At 33.3% G+C, this 26494-nt stretch overlaps 2 protein-coding genes and 1 long non-coding RNA gene across 4 annotated transcripts; 1 reads left to right on the forward strand and 2 right to left on the reverse strand.

Moving 5' to 3' along the window:
- LOC105761228 (disease resistance protein RPV1-like) lies at window positions 1-23224 on the reverse strand. 2 transcript variants are annotated; one of them, XM_052624301.1, is made up of 6 exons: window positions 22631-23187; window positions 20943-22038; window positions 20462-20749; window positions 17434-19168; window positions 707-2775; window positions 1-633 (listed from the first exon to the last, which is right to left on the reverse strand). In XM_052624301.1, exons 1-6 carry the CDS (start codon window positions 23113-23115, stop codon window positions 160-162), a joined length of 6147 nt encoding a protein of 2048 aa, XP_052480261.1. In that variant the 5' UTR covers window positions 23116-23187; the 3' UTR covers window positions 1-159. The 2 variants fall into 2 exon arrangements, with proteins under 2 accessions (XP_052480261.1, XP_052480262.1); XM_052624302.1 differs by lacking the exons at window positions 1-633; window positions 707-2775 and adding an exon at window positions 15950-16566 and having other exon boundaries at window positions 16643-19168; window positions 22631-23224.
- Window positions 2051-3130, forward strand: LOC128034917 (uncharacterized). Its single transcript, XR_008191187.1, has 3 exons — window positions 2051-2197; window positions 2624-2836; window positions 3050-3130. It is a non-coding gene; the product is annotated as an uncharacterized LOC128034917 (long non-coding RNA).
- LOC105761229 (disease resistance protein RPV1) lies at window positions 3210-7849 on the reverse strand. Its single transcript, XM_052624304.1, has 4 exons — window positions 7213-7849; window positions 5560-6655; window positions 5154-5441; window positions 3210-3870 (listed from the first exon to the last, which is right to left on the reverse strand). Exons 1-4 carry the CDS (start codon window positions 7695-7697, stop codon window positions 3346-3348), a joined length of 2394 nt encoding a protein of 797 aa, XP_052480264.1. The 5' UTR covers window positions 7698-7849; the 3' UTR covers window positions 3210-3345.
- Window positions 23225-26494: the final 3270 nt, after the last annotated feature.

Genomic DNA, 26494 nt, shown 5'->3' on the forward strand with positions numbered 1-26494 from the left:
TAAAATTTTGAGCCAAAAATAAAGATTAATAGAAATCTCTTACAATTATAAATAAAACCAATAATAATTATGCTAAATATTTTGTAAACATATTTAAGTTCTGAAATTCAGTATTAATTATGAGGTTGAAACATCATTGAGCTGTCACACTTTGAATCCTTAATTTGCAAATAATCGATGAACTCCGCACTGTTTTACCTCGCATTGTGAGGAATCCAGCCCTTCAAGGTAGAAATTACAGGTGGCTTCAATGTAAATACGGTTGTTTGATGCCTTACTTTTAACCATCTCCCTAACTTTGAAACCATCATACACGAGGAACACGTGATCTGACAATCGACTTCCAAACGAAAAGTAGGAATAACAACTAAAGCAACGATCGTCGCGGTTACGGGATTTTAGATGACATTCACATGTAATGCCAAATTCCCCACCAGTATAAGAGTCTGGGAATGAAACAACAGCAGAAGCAACGAAACTTGGAAAGTTTATCCAGCTATTATTAGAGCACCACTCTGATGGCAATTGGATGTTCATGGAAGATCCTAAGCTTTTGAAATCAAACCATTCCGGGATTTCACTTCCAGGGACGCATGTAATAATGCAAGCTCTTTTTTTGCTTTCTGGGGGTGCCTGTTTGATTACATTTATTGGAAACATGATTCATTATTCATCATATAGCTATCCAGAAAAAGAAGAAGCTGACCTGATGATAATCTTTTAGTAGAGTGACCATATGCTCAAATGGCATCTCCAACTTTGGTGTTTCTGGACCGCTTGCAGCTTTCTGATCCAGTTGGAAGCAGTTGGTAAATAGCCAACCCAAGGATTTACAAAACACTGCTCGCTTAAAAACCTTCTTAATGCTTGAGACTTCCTCTAGTGAAGTGCTGTCCTCTGCATCTATATCATTCCCCACACCTTTCTCACCCAGTTTGAAGCAGTTGCTAAAATTCAAAACCAAACTTCGATATGGTTTGTCCTGACAAAACAGTGGTTGCTTAAAAAACTTCTTAATGCTTGAGACATCCTCTAATGAAGTACAGTCATGTGCATCTAAACATTCCAGGCTTGGTGGAAGCTCTGGTAATGATTTCAGTCTCTTGCAATTCCGCAAGATTAACTCATGCAAAGGAAATTGTTTGATAGTTGTGGGCAAGTTCTCGAGATTGCTTTCAGATAATTCTAACTTCTTCAAAGAGGAAAACCCATGGGGATCATTCTGATTCACTGGTCTGTCTCCAACCGCAGTAAACAAGTTTTTTACGATTAGATTTGAACTACCACAAAGACTAAGACACAAAAGAGATTTCAATTTAAAAAAGCTGTCAAGAAAGCAAACAAAGTTTTCACAGTCGTTCAAGCTCAAATACTTAAGACCAACAAGATTGTCAATTGAGGATGGTAATTCCTTCAAAGCCGTTCCGCTTAAATCAAGTTCATACAACCTCTCCATGGTGTCTATGATTTCCGGGAAAATCTCCAATCTCAAGCAACCATGAAGACGGAATGTTGTAAGAGATTTCAATTTACAAAAGCTGTCAGGAAGGCAAACAAGATTTTTACAGTTGTTCATATTCAAATCCTTAAGACCAATAAGATTGCCAATTGAGGATGGTAATTCCTTCAAAGCCGTTCCGCTTAAATCAAGTTCATACAAACTCTTCATGGTGTCCAAGATTTCCGGGAAAATCTCCAATCTCGAGCAACCTTTAAGATAGAATCTCCTGAGAGATTTCAATTTATAAAAGCTGTCAGGAAGGAAAACAACGTTTTTACAGTTGTTCATATTCAAATCCTTAAGACCAATAAGATTGCCAATTGAGGATGGTAATTCCTTCAAAGCCGTTCCGCTTAAATCAAGTTCATACAACCTCTTCATGGTGTCTAAGATTTCCGGGAAAATCTCCAATCTCGAGCAACCTTTAAGATAGAATCTCCTGAGAGATTTCAATTTATAAAAGCTGTCAGGAAGGAAAACAACGTTTTTACAGTTGTTCATATTCAAATCCTTAAGACCAATAAGATTGCCAATTGAGGATGGTAATTCCTTCAAAGCCGTTCCGCTTAAATCAAGTTCGTACAACATCTTCATGGTGTCCAAGATTTCTGGGAAAATCTCCAATCTCGAGCAACCTTTAAAATAGAATCTCTCGAGAGATTTCAATTTATAAAAGCTGTCAGGAAGGCGAACAAGGTTTTCACAGTCATCCAAGCTCAAATGCACAAGACCAATAAGATTGCCAATTGAGGATGGTAATTCCTTCAAAGCCGTTCCGCTTAAATCAAGTTCGTACAACATCTTCATGGTGTCCAAGATTTCTGGGAAAATCTCCAATCTCGAGCAACCTTTAAAATAGAATCTCTCGAGAGATTTCAATTTATAAAAGCTGTCAGGAAGGCGAACAAGGTTTTCACAGTCATCCAAGCTCAAATGCACAAGACCAATAAGATTGCCAATTGAGGATGGTAATTCCTTCAAAGCCGTTCCTCTTAAATCAAGTTCGTACAACATCTTCATGGTGTCCATGATTTCCGGGAAAATCTCCAATCTCGAGCAACCTTTAAGATAGAATCTCTCCAGAGATTTCAATTTATAAAAGTTGTCAGGAAGGAAAACAAGGTTTTCACAGTCATCCAAGCTCAAATGCACAAGACCAATAAGATTGCCAATTGAGGATGGTAATTCCTTCAAAGCCGTTCCTCTTAAATCAAGTTCGTACAACATCTTCATGGTGTCCATGATTTCCGGGAAAATCTCCAATCTCGAGCAACCTTTAAGATAGAATCTCTCCAGAGATTTCAATTTATAAAAGTTGTCAGGAAGGAAAACAAGGTTTTTACAGCTGTTCATATTCAAATCATTAAGACCAATAAGATTGCCAATTGAGGATGGTAATTCCTTCAAAGCCGTTCCGCTTAAATCAAGTTCGTACAACATCTTCATGGTGTCCATGATTTCCGGGAAAATCTCCAATCTCAAGCAACCTTTAAGATAGAATCTCTCGAGAGATTTCAATTTATAAAAGCTGTCAGGAAGGCGAACAAGGTTTTCACAGTCATCCAAGCTCAAATGCACAAGACCAATAAGATTGCCAATTGAGGATGGTAATTCCTTCAAAGCCGTTCCGCTTAAATCAAGTTCGTACAACCTCTTCATGGTGTCTAAGATTTCCGGGAAAATCTCCAATCTCGAGCAACCTTTAAGATAGAATCTCCTGAGAGATTTCAATTTATAAAAGCTGTCAGGAAGGCAAACAAGGTTTTTACAGTTGTTCATATTCAAACGCATAAGACCAATAAGATTGCCAATTGAGGATGGTAATTCCTTCAAAGCCGTTCCGCTTAAATCAAGTTCATACAACCACTCCATGGTGTCCATGATTTCCGGGAAATCTCCAATCTTGAGCAACCTTTAAGATAGAATCTCTCGAGAGATTTCAATTTATAAATGCTGTCAGGAAGGCAAACAAAGTTTTCGCAATCGCTCAAGCTCAAATACTTAAGACCAATAAGATTGCCCATTGAGGATGGTAATTCCTTCAAAGCCGTTCCACTTAAAACAAGATGCCTCAAACTCTCCATGGTGCCCATGATTTCTGGAAAACTACACAGATTGGAGCAGCCTCCAAGATCAAGGTCGGTTAGGGATGTGGCTTTGTAAAAGCTAGGCAGAGATCTAAGATTTTCACAAGAGTTGACATTCAAAAGAGTTAGCTTCTCAAGATGTTGAAGGGATGAAGGAAGGTCACGCAAGTTAGAACACCAGAGAAGGTTTATCTTTTCAAGATTTGGGGCTCTTGAGAGGTCCGGGATTCTTACAAGGTTCAGGGAGAAGTCGAGTGTGATAACCTTCAAATTTACTAAATCCTGCATGCATCAGAACATAGTGTTTTATAAACTTGTGTACATTGAAGGACAATAATGCAACAGATGTGACCAAAATATAAAAAAAAAAGTGCAACGAAACATTAAACAATCTTCAAAATAGTATATTTGAGGAGTGGAACCAACAAGATTGAGGTCCATTCCAACTCATCGCTCAAATTTTGTTTTCCTTTTAAAATTCAAGCTCAATTTGACATTGAAGTTTAAATTATGGTGTTCCGTCGATAGGCTCATTATTTTTCTATATGCGTTTAAATTATAAATTAATTATTATTTTATAATTATATTTTTAGTTAAAAAAATTATTGAATGTTATAAATAAATTACATATTCGATCAATTGATGTATATGAGCAATTAGTGTCTACAAAAATAGATATAATATTTTATTTTTGAGATAAAAGTAAAACTCAAAGTTATTTACATAAAAATATCCAAAAAAAAAGAGTTTATATAAACAGTTTGTGTGTGTCGTAAGTTGTTTCTTTAATATTATGAAATATTAAATTGAAAGTTAATTAATATTTGAAATAGTTTAAACAAAAATATTAAATTCAACAAATAAATTTGAACAAAATAATAACCTTAATCAGCAATTATTAAACAGAGAGTTTATTTTATGTTTCTCTATTTCAACATTTATTAATACTATATTATATATTACTATTTTATAGTTCTTTATCTTTTGATTATGAAATTGCCACATGTTATTATAGAAATAGTATTTTTATCATTCAATTTGGTCAACCAATTATTAAATTATTGATTTAAGCAGATATTATAATTTTTTGTCATTCATTATGCATTATTATTAATCTTTTATATTATGAAATTTACTAACAATACTTGTTATATCTTTTAAATTTTTTCTTTACTCCAATAATGAAACTCTAATAAATTTAAATTTAAATTATAGATTTAAATTTGATCAATTTTAACATAAATTAATATCATGTAAACTCTATTTTTAATTATTTATTAGTTTAACAAAATTACATATAATAAAGTATTTCAAGGAGTTTAGTAATATCAAGGATTCTAACTGAATTCAATTTTTTTCCCAAGCATAAACCTAATAAATTAATGTTATAACTTCTTCTTTTTATGAAAAAATAACTTAAATATATGAAAACATAACAACAGGGTAGATTGAAACTTTATATAATCAAGAAATGGAAATGGAATTAGTTCCAAACATACTTGCATCAATCTATAAAACACCATACAAAACGAGTCATAGATTGATATCAACAGAAAAAAGAGTACCTGTTTTCCCTCCCAGAGTTGTTCAAGATGGCTCTTCCTCATATCAAGTTCAACTAGGTACCCTAGATCAAACTTGGTGGGCAAAGATCTCAAAGGGTATCCCTCCCAGTAAAGGTACCTTAGCTCCTCAGGAAGTGATAAAAGCCCATTAAAAAGTAAGATTCTTCCATAAGAATGATAGAATTTGAGAAATCTTAGCTTTCGCATCTTCATCATGGCTGTCGGTTCCAATTCCAACTTTGCAAGTTGGGACATATCAAGTTCAATGCCTCTGAGCATTTCCGTTCCCTAAACCCAGGAGCAGTATATGGAGTCAAGATATAGGCAAAACATGAACTCAAGATAATTATCATATACATATATGTATTTTATACAAATAAGTGAAGGAAATGAACAGGGCCCTTACATTGTTTTCTGATAGCACATTATAGCTGTCCTCAGGAATCCACAACCTACTGCGTTTTTCAAGTTTTAAAGGTGATTCATCGCGTACAATATTCAAACCCATCTGTTGCAATAAATCATGCATTGCTATCTGATTTTGTGAAACAGATATAAGAGATTTATCAATGAGATTCTCAATTCCCGAATGTGCAGAGTCATAACAAGCATCCATAATCCTTGTTACGTAGTCTCGATGCTTCCCTTTAAAGAAACAAGCAATGTCAAGAAACATTTCTTTCTCTTCACAATCTAGTCCATCAAAACTCCATTTCAACACTTCTTGAATGTCCTGCTTAGGAACTTTATTTAATTTCTTTACTTCACTTTCCTGGTAGCTTTTGGTCTTGCCGTAAAGAGAGGATCCGATAAGTCTAATAGCTAAAGGGTTTCCCTTAGCAACACTTAAAGCCATCTTTGATAGCTTCAACTGATATTCTGTAGGATTAGTACTTTTGAAAGCACATTGACAGAAGAGCTGAACAGATTCATCTTTATCTAACTCCTTCATATCATAAATGAGATCAATGCCACACTGGACAAGCACTTGTTTATTTCTAGTGGTAACAATGACTCGACTTCCAGGACCGATCCGATCGATTCCTCCGAATAAAAACTCGATTTGGCTTAACTTTGACACATCATCACAAACTATCAGAACCTTCTTCTTGGAAAGCCTGTCCTTAAGAAAGCCTGATCCGATTGTGGGAGTTGAGATGTATAAATTTTCATCTTCTAATATAGTTGAAAGAAATTCGTTACGCAATTTTAGTAATTCTCTTTGTTCTTCATGTTCTCTCACGTTTGCAAGAAAGCAGCATCTTTGGAAACCATTTGAAACATGGTGATAAATGGCGTCGGCAAGTGTAGTTTTGCCTATACCTCCCATACCCCAAATGCCTAGCATTCGAAAATCTGGGAATCCGTCTTGAAATAATGACAAAACTTCCTGCATCCGCCTTTCAATTCCAACTAAACCCTTTAAATTAGCGCTTGAGCTTCCACAATTCAATTTCTTCACTACATCTTCGACAATTTTATCTACCAGAGTTGAGTCAGGCCTATATATTAAAAGAAGAAACAAATTACAGGAGAAATAAAAAGGAAAGAGAAGTAAATAAATAAAAATGATAAAGTGAATCCAAGTTGAACTCAATTGATTCATGGGGTCACTTTTAAAAAGAAGACATTCAAAACAGATGTAGAATTCAAATTTCACTATCTACATCCCTGTTTAAATCCTCAAATTATAACTTTTTTCTTTGAAAATAAATATATCAATAGATTTTATACATGAAAGAATGGTATGAAGGTGTCATGAACTTTGAGTTAAAGAAAGGCAGGATAGAAAACGCAACAAACAATAACATTGTTCAAGAACAGATTCTTCTTATTTCTTCCCTATGCCTGCAAAATTATGGCCCTTCAATATATGACAAAAAAAAAAAAAGGGAAAAGTTAAGTCTTTCATATCAAGTATCTGCCCCTCAACTCGAATCTGGGTAGCATAAATGAATCCCTGCTTGAAACAAAAGTCTGTTTAATCTCTCCTCTTCCAAATCAATACATGCATATATTTAAAAGAGGATTGAATGTAAAGAAAAGGAGTTGCAATTACCGAGTGACTTGTGAATCCCAACCGGATAATTTGCCAGCTGCAGTCAAAGCACTTCTCCAGGTTTTCACCTTTCCTGACTCATGCTTGAAATTTTCTTCATGCTTTGCAAATGCATCTGCAAAACTCCCTGTTTGGTTCCGTAGGTCTCTTGGGTCTACACCGTAAAATACAGGAACAACCCATTTGTTGCAGTCCATGATCTTGACCAGCTCAGCCAAGCACCATTTGGAAGAAGCGTAGTCTTTGGAGAAAACAATGACTGAAACCCTGGATGCTTGAATGGCCTTCAACAGTGCCCCTGAAATTTCATCTCCTTTTCGAAGCTCCTCATCGTCTATAAAAGTTTCGATATTCTTTCGACACAAATCTTTATACAGATGACTCACGAAACCATCACGAGTATCCTTGCCTCTGAAGCTAAGGAAAACATCGAATGTCCTTGCCTTGATCGTATCAGCAGCAGCAGAAGATTGAGAGGAAAACATATTTGGGTTGAGCCAGATTTGATGAAAGATTATTGGAATATGAGTAAATGAACAGTTTTTAATGTCAATTACGCTGATATCTTTCTTAGAAATTAATCATATTTCTTTAGTTTGGCGTGAGGAACATGGACATTAAAAAAAAGAAAAAAGAAGGAATCTTTAAGACCGCCGAAAGTTTTGTCGGCAGCATAAAAGAGTAGTGACTAGTTGAAGATAGTACCATATTTGATTAAACAATTTTAAAATTATATATTAAATACGTTTTAGTGTGTCAAAAAAGTTAGAATTGATAATATTGATGTATTGTTTTTATAAAAAAAATCATTTTTTTGGTTAATAAATAAAATAAATAATCAAATCTGGAAGCACTTATAACATTAGTTCCTTATTTTCTTTTTCATTATTTAATTTTCAGCTTTAGAAACATTGCACTAGTAGCCAAATCTTGCGTCACCAACCTACATCCCCTTTTCATTTTAGATATATCAAACTCCAACATGCCCCAAACTTTAGTCAACTAAACCCCTTTCATCTTTAGGTCGGTGTTAACCCCGTCAAAGATCCGTGAGTTACGAACCCGAGCATTTTTAACTCCTAATTTTTAATATTTATTATTTCTCCGATTAAGAGTATGATTTTGTCAACTCACAAAGTCAAATCAACACTAAGTCAAAAAGACTTCGTTTGAGTTAGTGTGGTTAGACTACGCTTAGAATTCGAAGGATCAATTGTCTAATCGGTTTTCAGAACACATTGGCATGCCAAGTAGGGATTGCTATTTGGTTCCGTCAAGGAAATAGTAACGGATTTAAATGTCTCACGGTTGAGGACATTATTTCGAGCTAGGCTCTTTAGAACGCAAAGCCGCCGAGTTCTAAATCACGAACGTTTCAGAGGTTGTTCGATCGGCAAGGGTTAGTTATAGGACGCTCCATAACTAATTTACACAAGGAAGAGTTGGTGTTTGAAGTGTCCTTGGTAGCTTTAACTAGCTTATTGGAAAAAGTTTATCTAATTTCGAGGATCGGTTCAAAGATAAAAAACTCGCGTTCTAAGCGAGCTAAATTTAATTGATTCTTCTTCAAAATTTACTTAACTGCTTTTTCTTATTTAATTGTTTTCGCTTTTACTTTTTATTTTTTTTTCCTCTGTTTATTTCGTGTTTCATTTTATCTCCCCAAACTTTTGCACACGACAACCGCCTGACGAACTGGTTGAGAGAGAAATAATTTGCAAATTAAGTGTAGGATTACATTGGAGGAATCGACAACCATCCTCGTGAATCCACGCCCTCTCGAGTTTTTCGTGCTTTAAAGGTGATTCATCGTACAATATTCCAACCCATCTGTTGTAATAAATCATGCATTATCTCGATCTTGTGAAATGAGAGAGATTTATCAATGAGGTTCTCAATCCTAATATGCAGAGACATAACAAGCATCCAGAACCTTGTTACATAGTATCGATCATTCCTTTTAAAGAAACAAGCAATGTCAAGAAACATTTCTTTCTCTTCACAATCTAGCCCATCAAAACTCCATTTCAACATATTCAATTTCTAGCTTAGGAACTTGCTTTAGTTTCTTTACTTCACTTTCTTGGTAGCTTTTGGTCTTGCCACAAGAGAGGATCCGATAAGTCTAATAACTAAAGGGTTAGTGTTAAGCCACATGTTTAAGTTGTCGCCACTCATCTATTTTTTCATTTTGTTTGAATAATTCTCCTTGATTTTAGGAGATAGTTATCAAATTACTTTGCTTATTTTAGATCTAATCTCTATTTTAGTTATGGATATTAGTATATAAGTGTTGAAGTATTCAATAATAAAATGTATTCAAGTCTTTAAGTTTCATTCTAATCTAGAACTTTCTTCTCCTCTCTTCAATATTTTTTTACCAGCAAATTTAGTGTGTAAACACCAACAAATTGGTATCAAAAGCTTCTTTCTTGAGGGATCTGTGAGGTTATTCAAGTGATTTAATGGAAGGAGAGTCCAATTTTTCAGCCATGGCACCACCAGTCTTCGATGAAGACAATTACCAGATGTGGGTAGTGCACCTGGAAGCTTTGGATCTTTGGGAAGCTGTAAAAGAGGACTACGATATTCTATCACTTCTTGCAAATCCTACGGTGGAACATATTAAAACATAGAAGGAAAAGAAGACGAGGAAGTCAAAGGTAAAAGCTTGCCTATTTGCGCTTGTATCTCATATTATATTTACAGGATAATGTTCAAGTCGCAAAAGCAATCTTGGATTACCTCAAGGCGAGTATGTAGGAGATGAGGATTCGTGGAATGCAAGTGCTGAATCTAATCGGGGACTTTGAATTGTAGAAAATAAAGGAGTCGAATCAAGAAAAGAGTACTCTGAGACTTCTTAGTGTGGGAGACGAGATTGGAAGATAAGTCGAATCGAGTAAATCGTAGTCTATCTTGATTGAGAAACTGAGGTCGGGAGGTAATATTAGTTAATTAATAGCTAATTCATATTAAAACCCAAATCCTAAAATTAGTTAATATTCTTTTTATTAATTGGGATTTAATTAATCATAGGCAAGAGGCTTGCAATGTGAACACTAGGAATAAGAAAGTCGATTAGGTTAATTTAGATTTAATAATTTAATTAGTTTAATAAATCTATTATTTTGGACTTACACTACTAATTCATGACCGAATTAGATTAGTTATTATTTTATGTAATTAATTTAATAAATAAATTTTCCAATCTTCAATTCCTTGGGTATGGTACTCGAAATACTTACCAATGTTTCTTTGTAAACTTTACTATATTACAATTTGATTCGTACACTTGTGGACACTGCCGATTTAATTATATATATTTTGGGTGTGATATTTTTATTATAAATGATAATATGTTTATAGGCAGTCAAGTTGTTACCATTGTTGATTACTATAAAATAATATTAGTCAAAGGAAAAACGAGTTATATAGTATTCTAACTTTTATTCAACTAATTATATTTTATATTTTTAGTGTGGAAAAAATATAAAAAATTATTATTAAAGAAAAAATTAATATTTTTGCCTACCTTGTTAATAATTAGATTTAGTCATGAATATTGATTTTTATAAGTCAGTGTATGAGTTATCTAAATTGAATTAATTGTACAATGGAATCGAGATTACAAAGGTCAACAGTCTGAATGTTAGGATGAACTTCCACCTAAACTAAACAAGTATATATCCGAGAACGAGGGATATTCGACGAATCAAAGGAGTTGGGACGCAGAATGTGATGAAAGATTACCGGATTATGACTAAAGCTATTGTTTTTGAAGTCAATTACCCTTAAAGTGGTAGGCAGAGCACTACTTTACACTGCAAAAGCGTGTGGGACATCCACATTGAAAACAATTGTACGACTTCTCCAGCAAATTCAAAGTCTAGTCCTTAGGATTTGGGAACCAATTATATTGTTTTTTAAGTCAATTACCCTTTAAAGGTGTAGGCAGAGCACTACTTTATACTGCAAAAGCGTGTTGGAGTTGGACATTCACATTGAAAATAATTGTACGACTTCTCCAGCAAATTCGAAGTCTAGTCCTTGGGAACCAATTATATTGTTTTAACCTTCGTTCGCATGTTAAATAAATTTCTTTTATATTTATATTATATTTTAATTCAAAAGATATTTAAAAATAAAATTAAGTAAAACAAATTAAAATTAAACTTAAATGATATATAAATATAATGATTTATTTAACCTTCTAACTTTATAAAAAAAATTATTTTAGTATTTTATTTATTTAAAGTCTCTGTTAATCTTTAAACTTGTGATAATCGTCGAATCCCTTCAAAATGAATACAACAGTTAACTTTAATTAACTTGAATAAATCATTATGCTAAATATATATTTTGATTTCATAATAATTTTAATCTTAATATCAAGACTCCATTTTAATTTTATGAATTGATGAAAGAGTAATGGGAAATGAGTAATGTCAAAAAAGCTTACATCTTTTGAAAACTAAGATTAGGTTTACATTTGGTTGTTTCTTAGAAACTTACCCTTCCTACTGAAAGTCAACTTTGTGAACAGCATAAAATAATTTTAAATACTTATATTTGGGTCTTTATATATTTAAAACAATTTGAGTTGTTGCAATATGTGAATATAATTAATTAAATTTGTAACTATCAAATATGCTGATTTTTTTGTATAATTATTTCTTTTTGTATATAAAATATTATAAAAATTAATAAGTTATTTTTAAAAATTAAATTTATGCTTATAATTATAATTATTATATTTAAAAAATCCACTTATTCTAATAAAAACCTACACTTTCATACATCAACCTAAAATTAAACCAAACATTATAAACTCAAACCGTACTGAATTCATCAGTTCAAATATATAATAATTATAAAAATAATAATATAAAAACTTGACATTTTATAAAAAAAATTAAAAATATATAATATTGCTTTAAAACACAACTAGAATAAATCCAAATAAATTGGAGTCCAAGTGCACTTGAATCTAGACAAATATTTGTTTAGATTCATTCTTAATGTTAAATAATTTTAATATTTTTTATAAATTTATATATTTTTAAATATTTTTATTTTTATTAATGCTTATGGTCATGCGTTTTGGTTGCTGGTTTCACGTCATCACATTTTAACAATATTGGAGTAGTATGAAATTGAATCAAGGAATTAAGTCCAAAAAGAATTTTAAAACTCTTCGGTTGAAAAAATAACTAAGCTTGAAGCAGGATTCAGCTTTGATAGTTGAAACTTTTAGGTGGTTGTACCTCTGCCTCGTCCTTTGCAAATGATACATGAACTCCGCAATGCTTTACCTCACAACAAATGCAGTGAGACCAATCCCCCTTGCAAACAAGAGGGTAGAATTTAAACCAAACCAGGCCTCATTTGTTTGATGCCTGAGTTTCCACAAACCGACTAACTTCAGCATTGTCATCACAGAAATAAGTGATCCCACCCAACCAATTGGTCTCCAGGGATTCGTCTCTGAAGCCCAAAAATATCAAAAAGGTACAAAAAAGGCCCTTAAAGTTTGACGTGAAAATTACTAAGATATTTGTTTCAAAAAAAAAAAAAAAGAAAATTACCAAGATATTTGAAAATTTCTGCTCTATTTAATCAAGAACACTTTTATTTTTTTTTATTGTATTATTTTTGCCTTATAAGGTTAAAATTCGGGAAGATTTAAAATTAATCGTTTCTCTCTTTTCTAGTCAAAAATTTTATTGAAGTTTGATTTAATAAATTGGTAAGACTTATTTATGCTTTTAATTCTTTTTTGTTCTTTGATATTTATTGTAACAATTTTTATCCGAATTTATAGTTAAACTCAGGCAAAGAATTTCGATTTCCTTTCGGCACAAATTTTTGTAGAGCTGACTTGTGGAACCATTACGAGTATCCTCGCCTCTGAAGTTAAGGAGAACATTCTACGTCCTTGCTTTGATCATATCAGCAGCAGCAGCAGAAGAAGAAGATGTTGAAGGAAGCATATGGGTGTTCCGCCGGATTTGATGGAAGATTATTGAATTATGAGTAAAACTCTTACATTTGGTTCTTTCTTAGAAACCTATAGCCATACTTCCCACTGTATATCAACTGCTCAAGCGTGTGGGACCTTGACCATTGAAAACAATTGCACGAGCCTCCAACAAATTGAACTGAAAGGTAAATTACACCAGTTGTTCTTATAGCTTAGCTTAATTAATTTTCTTCAGATTTACTTAACTGTATTTTATTTCCAGCTTTTACTTTTCACGTTTTATTTTTCTTATTTATTTCAGATTCCAGATTTTCAATTCTATCCTCCCCAAAATTTCTTGGGTACCACAACTGCCCAGACACAAATCTGGTCGAGAAATATAAACAATTTCAGTAAACCCAGTCTTTGAGGGATCGACCCATCTCCCTATACTGCTTAAATTGCAAATTAGGCGTACGTTTATATTGGTGGATTCGACACCCATCACCTTAACTTTTGATTAAAATTATATTTCAACTATTCAACTTTCAAAAATTATATAATTGTCACTGAAATTATCAAAATATTACGATTTTTTTTTATGAAAACCCCTTAGTGCCATTAACTCTTCCTGATCCAAATTTTAATGCCGACACGTGGCATAAAATGAGTGGCTGGAAAAATTCAAATGGGAAATTATGAAATTAATAATGTTTAAATTAGTTTTATAAAAAGATTTATAAAAAGACTAACGCCTATAATTGTGATATATTTGAATTGGTTTGAAATAAGATAGACTTTTGAGTCAATTACCCGAATTCTTATTTTTGTAATAACAATATTTTCATCAAAATTAATTATAAAATGTATATACTTTTTTAATGCTTTTCTTAAAAAAATTTAAATAAATAATAAACTCGAATTTTTTGAACCGGGTCAGATTGATATAAAAATTTGAGAAAAAATAAACATTAATAAATATCACTTACAATAATACAATAAACTCAATGATAAATACGTAATATGTTAAATATTTAATAAACATGATCAGGGTTTGAAATTCAGTATAGATGACATAACAAAAATGAGGATGAAGCATCACTCAGCTCTCATACTTTGAATCCTTAATTTCCAAAAAATAGATGAACCCCGCACTGTTTTACCTCGTATTCTAAGGAATCCCACCCTACAATGTAGAAATGAAAGGAAGCCACATTGTAAATACGGTTGTTTGATGCCTCACTTTTAACAATCTCCCTAACTTTGAAATCATCATATAAGACGAACAAGCGATCTGACAATCCGCTTTCAAACCAAAAGGAGAAAGAACAGGTAAGGTCTTGATTATCGCCATTACAGGATTTTAGATGACATTCACATTCAATGTCGAATTCCATACCATCATAAGAGTCTGGGATTGAAACAACAACGGAAGCAACGAAACATGGAAAGTTTATCCTGCTATTATTAGAGCACCACTCTGAAGGCAATTGGATGTTTATGGAAGATCCTAAGCTTTTGAAATCAAACCATTCCGGAATTTCACTTCCAGGGACGCATGTAAGAATCCTAATTCTTCTTTTGCTTTCTGGGGGTGCCTGTTTAATTACAATTATTAGAAACATGATTGATTACTCAGCATATAGCTATCCATTGTTTTCTGATAGCACATTATAGTTGTCCTCAGGAATCCACAACCTACTGCGTTTTTCAAGTTTTAAAGTTGATTCATCGCGTACATAAAAACCCCTAACCCTTATCCATCACAAGAATAGGATTTCGTAGCATTACTGAACAAACACAATCTAAATCATTAGTTTCAAACATTTCAATAATCATAATATAATTCATCATTAAACATGCATAACATTATTTTTTAAAATCTAACATGTATTGATTTCCTAAAAATCAATGATAATTTTTAAGTGGATTTATGATGTCAATGTAATTAATAACATTATTTATACTAAAGATTCTATCACATATATTGATATTATGATTTTTTGAAATCTAACTCATTATGATTTCTTTTATTTATTAAACAAAAAGTAAAAATTATTAAAGATTGTCTTGTATTGAGTTTTGATGAATTGACCTTAAATAAAATTTATAATAAAAAACAGATAATTTTTAATTAAATTTACTAATTGAATTTTAAAAAATTACAAAATAAAAGTTTTACACAAGATTAGATTGGTTTGTTTTAATACTATTAGTACATTGAACAATTTATGCTTGTGAACAATTTCGATATAGCTTTAATCATGAACTTGGACATTGTTGTTGAATTATATTTCTATCAACCACATGATTATGGTTTGTTTGTTCAGATTATGTGTTTGCTTATTTCTAGTTAACTAAAATTTCGATTATGTCATTAGCTATATTCTTTTATTGAAACTTCATTTTTTTAAAATTATAAAATTCATGAGATTATAATTTTATCTTTTATAGTTGATTGGATCTTATTTTCGTTGACATTATTTCTATTACAACAATAAAATAAAATTAACTTTTAAAAAATTAAGCTTTAAAATAAAAAAACTTGAACAACCATAAAATTAAGATTTAAAAAGAAGTACTAAAACCCTCAAGAGAATGAAAGTTCAGTACTAACTTGGGACTAAAAGAAAACCATAAATACCAACTACAGGAAAAGTGACAAATTCAAAGGCTAAATGAATAATTAAGGTTATTTACACATGCATTCAATTTCTATTTGTGTTTAAACAATGATAGAAATGAAAACCAAGATATAAAATTTTGAGCCAAAAATAAAGATGAATAGAAATCTCTTACAATTATAAATAAAACCAATAATAATTATGTTAAATATTTTGTAAACATATTTAAGTTCTGAAATTCAGTATTAATTATGAGGTTGAAACATCATTGAGCTGTCACACTTTGAATCCTTAATTTGCAAATAATCGATGAACTCCGCACTGTTTTACCTCGCATTCTGAGGAATCCAGCTCTTCAAGGTAGAAATTAAAGGTGGCCTCAATGTAAATACGGTTGTTTGATGCCTTACTTTTAACAATCTCTCTAACTTTGAAACCATCATACACGAGGAACACGTGATCTGACAATCGACTTCCAAACGAAAAGGAGGAAGAACTACTAAAGCAATCATTGTCACCGTTACGGGATTTTAGATGACATTCACATGTAATGTCAAATTCCCCACCAGTATAAGAAGAGTCTGGGACTGAAACAACAGCAGAAGCAACGAAACTTGGAAAGTTTATCCAGCTATTATTAGAGCACCACTCTGAAGGCAATTGGATGTTCATGGAAGATCCTACGCTTTTGAAATCAAACCATTCCGGGATTTCACTTCCAGGGACGCATGTAACTATGATATTTCTTTTTTTGCTTTCTGGGGTTGCCTGTTTGATAACAATTATTAGAAACATGATTGAGTATTCAGCATATAGCTATCCAAAAGAAGAAGAAGAAGCTGACCTGATGATAATCTTTTAGTAGAGTCACCATATGCTCAAATGGCATCTCCAACTTTGGTGTTTCTGGACCGCTTGCAGCTTTCTGATCCAGTAGGAAGCAGTTCGTAAATAGCCAACCCAAGGAATTACAAAACAATGCTTGCTTCAAAACCTTCTTAATGCCTGAGACTTCCTCTAGTGAAGTGTTGTCATCTGCATCTATATCATTCCCCACACCTTTGTCACCCAGTTTGAAGCAGTTGCTAAAATCCAAAACCAAACTTTGATATGGTCTGTCATGACAAAACAGTGCTTGCTTAAACAGATTCTTAATGCTTGAGATATCCTCTAATGAAGTACAGTCATGTGCATCTAAATGTTCCAGGCTTGGTGGAAGCTCTGGTAATGATTTCAGTCTCTTGCAATTCCGCAAGATTAACTCATGCAACTGAAATTGTTTGATGGTTGTGGGCAAGTTCTCAAGATTGCTTTCAGATAAATCTAACTGCTTCATAGAGGATAACCCATGGGGATCTTTCTGATTCACTAGTCTGCCTCCAACCGTAGTAAACAAGTTTTTAACGATTAGATTTGAACGACCACAAAGACTAAGACACAAAAGAGATTTCAATTTATAAAAGCTGTCAGGAAGGCAAACAAGGTTTTTACAGTTGTTCATATTCAAATGCGTAAGACCAATAAGATTGTCAATTGAGGATGGTAATTCCTTCAAAGCCGTTCCACTTAAATCAAGATCCTTCAACCACTCCATGGTGTCCATGACTTCCGGGAAAATCTCCAATCTCGAGCAACCTGTAAGATAGAATCTCGAGAGAGATTTCAATTTATAAAAGCTGTTAGGAAGGCAAACAAGATTTTCACAGTTTTGCAATGTCAAATCCTGAAGACCAATAAGATTGCCAATCGAGGATGGTAATTCCTTCAAAGCTGTTCCGCTTAAATCAAGTTCAAACAACCTCTCCATGGTGTCCATGATTTTCGGGAAAATCTCCAATCTCGAGCAACCTTTAAGATAGAATCTCCCGAGAGATTTCAATTTATAAAAACTGTCAGGAAGGCAAATAAGGTTTTCACAATTGTTCAATCCCAAATACTTAAGACCAATAAGATTGGCAATTGAGGATGGTAATTCCTTCAAAGCCGTTCCGCTTAAATCAAGTTCATACAACCTCTCCATGGTGTCCATGATTTCCGGGAAAATCTCCAATCTCAAGCAACCTGTAAGATAGAATCTCTCGAGAGATTTCAATTTACAAAAGCTGTCAGGAAGGCAAACAAGATTTTTACAGTTGTTCATATTCAAACGCGTAAGACCAATAAGATTTCCAATTGAGGATGGTAATTCCTTCAAAGCTATTCCGCTTAAATCAAGTTCATACAACCTCTCCCTGGTGTCCATGATTTCTGGGAAAATCTCCAATCTCGAACAACCTTTAAGATTGAATATCTCAAGAGATTTCAATTTATAAAAGCTGTCACGAAAGCAAACAAGGTTTTTACAGTTGTTCATATTGAAACGCGTAAGACCAATAAGATTGCCAATTGAGGATGGTAATTCCTTCAAAGCCGTTCCGCTTAAATCAAGTTCATACAACCTCTCCATGGTGTCCATGATTTCTGGGAAAATCTCCAATCTCGAGCAACCTTTAAGATAGAATCTCTCAAGAGATTTCAATTTACAAAAGCTGTCAGGAAGGCAAACAAGGTTTTCACAGTCGTTCAAGCTCAAATACACAAGACCAATAAGATTGACAATTGAGGATGGTAATTCCTTCAAAGCCGTTCCGCTTAAATCAAGTTCATACAACCTCTCCATGGTGTCCATGATTTCCGGGAAAATCTCCAATCTCGAGCAACCATGAAGACGGAATGTCGTAAGAGATTTCAATTTACAAAAGCTGTCAGGAAGGCAAACAAGGTTTTCACAGTCGTTCAAGCTCAAATACACAAGACCAATAAGATTGGCAATTGAGGATGGTAATTCCTTCAAAGCCGTTCCACTGAAATCAAGTTCATACAACCTCTCCATGGTGTCCATGATTTCTGGGAAAATCTCCAATCTCAAGCAACCTTTAAGATAGAATCTCTCGAGAGATTTCAATTTGCAAAAGCTGCCAGGAAGGCAAACAAGGTTTTCACAGTTGTTCATATGCAAATTCTCAAGACCAATAAGATTGCCAATTGAGGATGGTAATTCCTTCAAAGCCATTCCACTTAAAACAAGATGCCTCAAACTCTCCATGGTGCCCACGATTTCTGGAAAACTACACAGATTTGAGCAGCCTATAAGATTAAGCTCGGTAAGGGATGTGGCTTTGTAAAAGCTAGGCAGAGATCTAAGATTTTTACAAGAGTTGACATTCAAAAGAGTTAGCTTCTCAAGATGTTGAAGGGATGAAGGAAGGTCACGCAAGTTATAACACCAGCGAAGGTTTATCGTTTCAAGATTTGGGGCACTTGAGAGGTCCGGGATTCTTATAAGGTTCAGGGATAAGTCGAGTGTGATAACCTTCAAATTTACTAAATCCTGCATGCATCAGAAGATAGTGTTTGATAAACTTGTGTACATTGAAGGACAATAATGCAACAGATGTGACCAAAATATAAAAAAAGTGCAACGAAACATTAAACAATCTTCAAAATGGTATATTTGAGTAGTGGAACCAACAAGTTTGAGCTCCATTCCAACTCATCGCTCCAATTTTGTTTTCCTTTTAAAATTCAAGGTCAATTTGACATAGAGGTTTAAATTATGGTGTTCCCTCGGTAGGCTCATTATTTTTCTATATGCGTTTAAATTATAAATTAATTATTATTTTATAATTATATTTTTAGTTAAAAAAATTATTGAATGTTATAAATAAATTACATATTCCATCCATTGATGTATATGAGCAATTAGTACTGTTTACAAAAATGGATATAATATTTTATTTTTGAGATAAAAGTAAAACTCAAAGTTTTTACATAAAAATATCCAAAAAAAACAAAGTTGATATAAACAGTTTGTGTGTGTCGTAATATTATGAAAAATTAAATGGAAAGTTAATTGATATTTGAAATAGTTTAAACAAAATATTAAATTCAACAAATAAATTTGAACAAAATAATAATCTTAATCAGCAATTATTAAACAGAGGGTTTATTTTATCTTTCTCTATTTCAACATTTATTAGTACTATATTATATATTACTATTTTATAGTTTTTATCTTTTGATTATGAAATTGCCATATGTTATTATAGAAATAGAATTTTTATCATTGAGTTTGGTCAACCAATTATTCAATTATTGATTTAAGCAGATATTAGAATTTTTTGTCATTCATTATGCATAATTATTTTCAAATTATTAATCTTTTATATTATGAAATTTACTAACAATACTTGTTATATCATTTTAAATTTTTTCTTTACTCCAATAATGAAAATCTAATAAATTTAAATTTAAATAAATTAATAAAATTATAGATTTAAATTTGATCAATTTTAACATAAATTAATATCATGTAAACTCTATTTTTAATTATTTATTAGTTTAACAAAATTACATATAATAAAATATTTCTAGGAGTTTAGTAATATCAAGGATTCTAACTGAATTCAATTTTTTTCCCAAGCATAAACCTAATAAATTAATATTATAACTTCTTCTTTTTATGCAAAAATAACTTAAATATATGAAAACATAACAAGAGGGTAGATTGAAACTTTATATAATCAAGAAATGGAAATGGAATTAGTTCCAAACATGCTTGCATCAATCTACAAAACACCTTACAAAACGAGTCATAGATTGACATCCAAAGAAAAAAGAGTACCTGTTTTCCCTCCCAGAGTTGTTTGACATTGCTACGTCTCATATTAAGTTCAACTAGGTACCTTAGATCAAACTTGGTGGGCAAAGATCTCAAAGGGTATCCCTCCCAGTAAAGGTACCTTAGCTCCTCAGGAAATGATAAAAGCCCTTTAAAAAGTAAGATTCTTCCACAAGAATGATAGAATTTGAGAAATCTTAGATTTCGCATCTTCATCATGGCTGTCGGTTCCAATTCCAACTTTGCAAGTTGGGACATATCAAGTTCAATGCCTCTGAGCATTTCCGTTCCCTAAACCCAAGAGCAGTATATGGAGTCAAGATATAGGCAAAACATGAACTCAAGATAATTATCATATACATATATGTATTTTATACAAATATGTGTTCGAATAAGAATCAAACATGATTACCGGACATGGTTATGTCCAGAGAAAATGAAGAGTGATAGTAACATAAGTGAAGGAAATGAACAGGGCCCTTACATTGTTTTTTGATAGCACATCATAGCTGTCCTCAGGAATCCACAGCCTACTGCGTTTTTCAGGCTTTAAAGGTGATTCATCGTGTACAATATTCCAACCCATATGTTGCAATAAATCATGCACTGCTATCTGATCTCGTGAAACAGATATAAGAGATTTATTAATGAGATTCTCAATTCCCGAATGTGCAGAGACATAACAAGCATCCATAATCCTTGTTACATAGTCTCGATCCTTCCCCTTAAAGAAACAAACAATGTCAAGAAACATTTCTTTCTCTTCACAATCTAGTCCATCAAAACTCCATTTCAACACATTCTGAATGTCCTGCTTAGGAACTTGCTTTAGTTTCTTTACTTCACTTTCCTGATAGCTTTTGGTCATGCCACAAAGAGAGGACCCGATAAGTCTAATAGCTAAAGGGTTTCCATTAGCAACACTTAAAACCATCTGTGATAGCTCCAACTGATATTCTATAGGATTATTACTTTTGAAAGCACGTTGACAGAAGAGCTGAACAGATTCATCTTTATCTAATTCCTTCACTTCATAAATGAGATCAATGCCACACTGGATAAGCACTTGTTTATTTCTACTGGTAACAATGACTCGACTTCCAGGACCGAACCGATCAATCCCGCCGAATAAAAACTCGAGTTGGCTTAACTTTGACACATCATCACAAACTATCAGAACCTTCTTCTTGGAAAGCCTGTTCTTAATAAAGCCTGATCCGATTGTGGGCGTTGAGATATATAAATTTTCATCTTCTAATATGGTTGAAAGAAATTCCTTACGCAATTTTAATAATTCTCTTCGTTCGTCATGTTCTCTCACGTTTGCAAGAAAGTAGCAGCTTTGGAAACCATTTGAAACATGGTGATAAATTGCATCGGCAAGTGTAGTTTTGCCTATACCTCCCATACCCCAAATGCCTAGCATTCGGAAATCTGGGAATCCATATTGAAATAATGACAAAACTTCCTGCATCCGCCTCTCAATTCCTACTAAACCCTTTAAATTAGCGCTTGAGGTTCCCCAATCCAGTTTCTTCACTATATCTTCCATAATTTTATCTACTAGTGTTGAGTCATTCCTATACATTAAAAGAAGAAACAAATTACAGGAGAAATAAAAAGGAAACAGAGGTAAAGAAATAAAAATGATAAAGTGAATCATAAAGTGACTTTTAAAAAGAAGACATTCAAATACAGATGTAGAATTCAAATTTCACTATCTACAACCCTTTTTAAATCCTCAAATTATAACTTTTTTCTTGGAAAATAAATATATTAATAGACTGGACAGTAGATTTTATACAAGAGAGAATGGTATGAAGGTGTGATGAACTTTGAGTCAAAGAAAGGCAGGATAGAAAACGAAACAAACAATAACATTGTTGAATGTAGATGCTTAGCATGTTACTCACATTCTTCATATTTTTTCTACAATATGCGACCCGTCTCTATGCCTACAAAATTCTGGTCGACAAAAATTAAAAAAAAAAAAATTGGAGAAGTTAAGTCTTTCATATCAAGTATCTGCCCCTCAACTCGAATCTGGGTGGCATAAATGAAGCACTGCTTGAAAAAAAAACAGTCTGTGCTTAATCTCTCTGCTTCCGAATCAATGTCTATTTATAGAAAAAGAAAAAAAGAGCAAGGGTAACGATAGGGAGTTGCAATTACCGAGTGACTTGTGAATCCCAACCAGATAATTTGCCAGCTGCAGTCAAAGCACTTCTCCAGGTTTTCACCTTTGCTGGCTCATGCTTGAAATTTTCTTCATGCTTTGCAAATGCATCTGCAAAACTCCCTGTTTGGTTCCGCACATCTCTTGGGTCTACACCGTAAAATACAGGAACAACCCATTTGTTGCAGTCCATGATCTTGACCAGCTCAGCCAAGCACCATTTGGAAGAAGCGTAGTCTTTGGAGAAAACAATGACTGAAACCCTGGATCCTTGAATGGCCGTCAACAGCGCCCCTGAAATTTCATCTCCTTTTCGAAGCTCCTCATCGTCTATAAAAGTTTCGATATTCTTTCGACCCAAATCTTTATACAGATGACTCACGAAACCATCACGAGTATCCTTGCCTCTGAAGCTAAGGAAAACATCGTATGTCCTTGGCTTGATCATATCAGCAGCAGCAGAAGATTTAGAGGAAAACATATTTGGGTTGAGCCGGATTTGATGAAAGATTATTGGAATATGAGCAAATGGACAGTTTTTAATGTCAATTACGCTGATAGCTTTCTTAGAAATTAATCAAATTTCTTTAGTTTGGCGTGAGGAGCATGGGCATTAAAAAAAAAAAAAAGGAATCTTTAAGACCGCCGAAAGTTAACTTTGTGGGCAGCATAGAAGATTAGTGACTAGTTTTTGATTAAACAGTTTTAAAATTATATATTAAATACGTTTTACTGTGTCAAAAAGTTAGAGTTGAAAATATTGATGTATTGTTTTTATAAAAAAATCGTTTTTTCTTTAATAAATAAAATAAATAATCAAATCTCGAAGCACTTATAAAATTTGATTTTTTATTATTATTAAATAAAATATAATATTCTGAAATATAATCTTTGCTTTCTTCTTTATTTGCTAGCATTAGTTCCTTATTTTCTTTTTCATTATTTAATTTTCAGCTTTAGAAACATTGCACTAGTAGCCAAATCTTGCGTCACCAACCTACATCCCCTTTTCATTTTAGATATATCAAACTCCAACATGCCCCAAACTTTAGTCAACTAAACCCCTTTCAGCTTTAGGTCGGTGTTAACCCCGTCAAAGATCCGTGAGTTACGAACCCGAGCATTTTTAACTCCTAATTTTTAATATTTATTATTTCTCCGGATTAAGAGTATGATTTTGTCAACTCACAAAGTCAAATCAACACTAAGTCAAAAAAGACTTCGTTTGAGTTAGTGTGGTTAGACGTACAGTTAGAATTCCGAAAGGATCAATTGTCTAATCGGTTTTCTGTGAACACATTGGCATGCCAAGTAGGGATTGCTATTTGGTTCCGTCAAGGGAAATAGTAACCGGATTTAAATGTCTCACGCGGTTGAGGACATTGGTTCGAGCTAGGCTCTTTTAGAACGCAAAACTGCCGGAGTTCTAAATCACGAACGTTTCGTAGGTTGTTCGATCGGCAAGGGTTAGTTATAGGACGTTCCATAACTAATTTACACAAGGAAGAGTTGGTGTTTGAAGTGTCCTTGGTAGCTTTAACTAGCTTATTGGAAAAAAGTTTATCTAATTTCGAGGATCGGTTCAAAGACGAAAAAACTCGTGCCTGAAGCGGAGCTAAATTTAATTGATTCTTCTTCAAAATTTACTTAACTGTTTTTCTTATTTAATTGTTTTCAGCTTTTACTTTTTACGTATTTTTTTCCTCTGTTTATTTCAGGTTTCATATTTTATCTCCCCAAACTTCTTGGGCACGACAACTGCCCAGACGTAAATCTGGTTGAGAGAGAAATAATTTGCAAATTAAGTGTAGGATTACATTGGAGGAATCGACAACCATCCTCAGGAATCCACAGCCTACTGAGTTTTTCAGGCTTTAAAGGTGATTCATCGTGTACAATATTCCAACCCATCTGTTGCAATAAATCATGCATCACTATCTGATCTTGTGAAACAGATAAGAGATTTATCAATGAGGTTCTCAATCCTCGAATATGCAGAGACATAACAAGCATCCGTAAACCTTGTTACATAGTATCGATCATTCCTTTTAAAGAAACAAGCAATGTCAAGAAACATTTCTTTCTCTTCACAATCTAGCCCATCAAAACTCCATTTCAACATATTCTGAATTTCTAGCTTAGGAACTTGCTTTAGTTTCTTTACTTCACTTTCTTGGTAGCTTTTGGTCTTGCCACGAAGAGAGGATCTGATAAGTCTAATAACTAAAGGGTTAGCTGTTAAGCCACATGTTTAAGTTGCTGCCACTCATCTATTTTTCTGTTTTGTTTGAATAATTCTCCTTGATTTTAGGAGATAGTTATCAAATTACTTTGCTTATTTTTAGATCTAATCTCTATTTTTAGTTATGGATATTAGTATATAAGTGTTGAAGTATTCAATAATAAAATGTATTCAAGTCTTTAAGTTTCATTCTAATCTAGAACTTTCTTCTCCTCTCTTCAATATTTTTTTACCAGCAAATTTAGTGTGTAAACACCAACAAATTGGTATCAAAAGCTTCTTTCTTGAGGGATCTGTGAGGTTATTCAAGTGATTTAATGGAAGGAGAGTCCAATTTTTCAGCCATGGCACCACCAGTCTTCGATGAAGACAATTACCAGATGTGGGTAGTGCACCTGGAAGCTTTGGATCTTTGGGAAGCTGTAAAAGAGGACTACGATATTCTATCACTTCTTGCAAATCCTACGGTGGAACATATTAAAACATAGAAGGAAAAGAAGACGAGGAAGTCAAAGGTAAAAGCTTGCCTATTTGCAGTTGTATCTCATATTATATTTACACGGATAATGTTCCTGAAGTCAGCAAAAGCAATCTTGGATTACCTCAAGGCAGAGTATGTAGGAGATGAGAGGATTCGTGGAATGCAAGTGCTGAATCTAATCAGGGACTTTGAATTGTAGAAAATAAAGGAGTCAGAATCAGTAAAAGAGTACTCTGACAGACTTCTTAGTGTTGCCAACAAGGTGAGGTTGCTTGGATCCGAGTTGAGTGACTTGAGAATAGTGGAAAAGCTGCTTGTAACTGTTCTAGAGAAGTTTGAAGCCACTATAACCACTCTGGAAAACACAAAGGACCTGTCGAAGATCTCTATTGCAGAGCTCTTAAATGCTTTGCAGGCACAAGAGCAAAGAAGGGCCATAAGACAAGAGGGAGTAGTAGAAGCTGCCTTACCTGCCAAGCATCAAGATTAACAGCAGGTATAAAAAGAAGAAGAACTTGAAGTACCAGCCAGCAAATGGAGAGAATTCATTCAGCAATTACCAAAAGGGCAAAGGAAAAGACTCAAAGAAAACTTATCCACCCTGCCAACATTGTGGAAAAAAAGACCATTCACCATTCAAATGTTGAAGAAGACCTGACGCCAAATGTTCCAAATGCTTCCAACTTGGACATGAAGCAGTGATATGCAAAAACAAAAATCAGGTGCAAGAGGCAGATGCTTAAGTTACTGACCAAGAAGAGGAAGATCAATTATTCGTGGTCACTTGTTTCTCAAGTGGAGAATCAAGTGAGAGTTGGTTGATTGACAGTGATTGCACTAACCACATGACATATGACAAGGAACTCTTCGAGGAATTGAGAACTATCGGGATTAAAAGGGTGAGGATTGGCAATGGTGAACACTTGGCAGTGAAAGGAAAATGCACTGTAGCTATCACAAACTATGAAGGTACAAAAACCATTACAGATGTTCTTTTTGTACCAGAGATTGATCAAAATCTTTTGAGTGTTGGTCAATTGTTGGAAAAAGGCTATAAAGTATTGTTTAAAAATAAACTGTGTTTAATTAGGGATGCTGATGGCAGAGATTTGTTCAAAGTCGAAATGAAGGGAAAAA

This window comes from Gossypium raimondii, chromosome 11, assembly GCF_025698545.1.
Source record: "Gossypium raimondii isolate GPD5lz chromosome 11, ASM2569854v1, whole genome shotgun sequence".
Classification (NCBI taxonomy): domain Eukaryota; kingdom Viridiplantae; phylum Streptophyta; class Magnoliopsida; order Malvales; family Malvaceae; genus Gossypium; species Gossypium raimondii.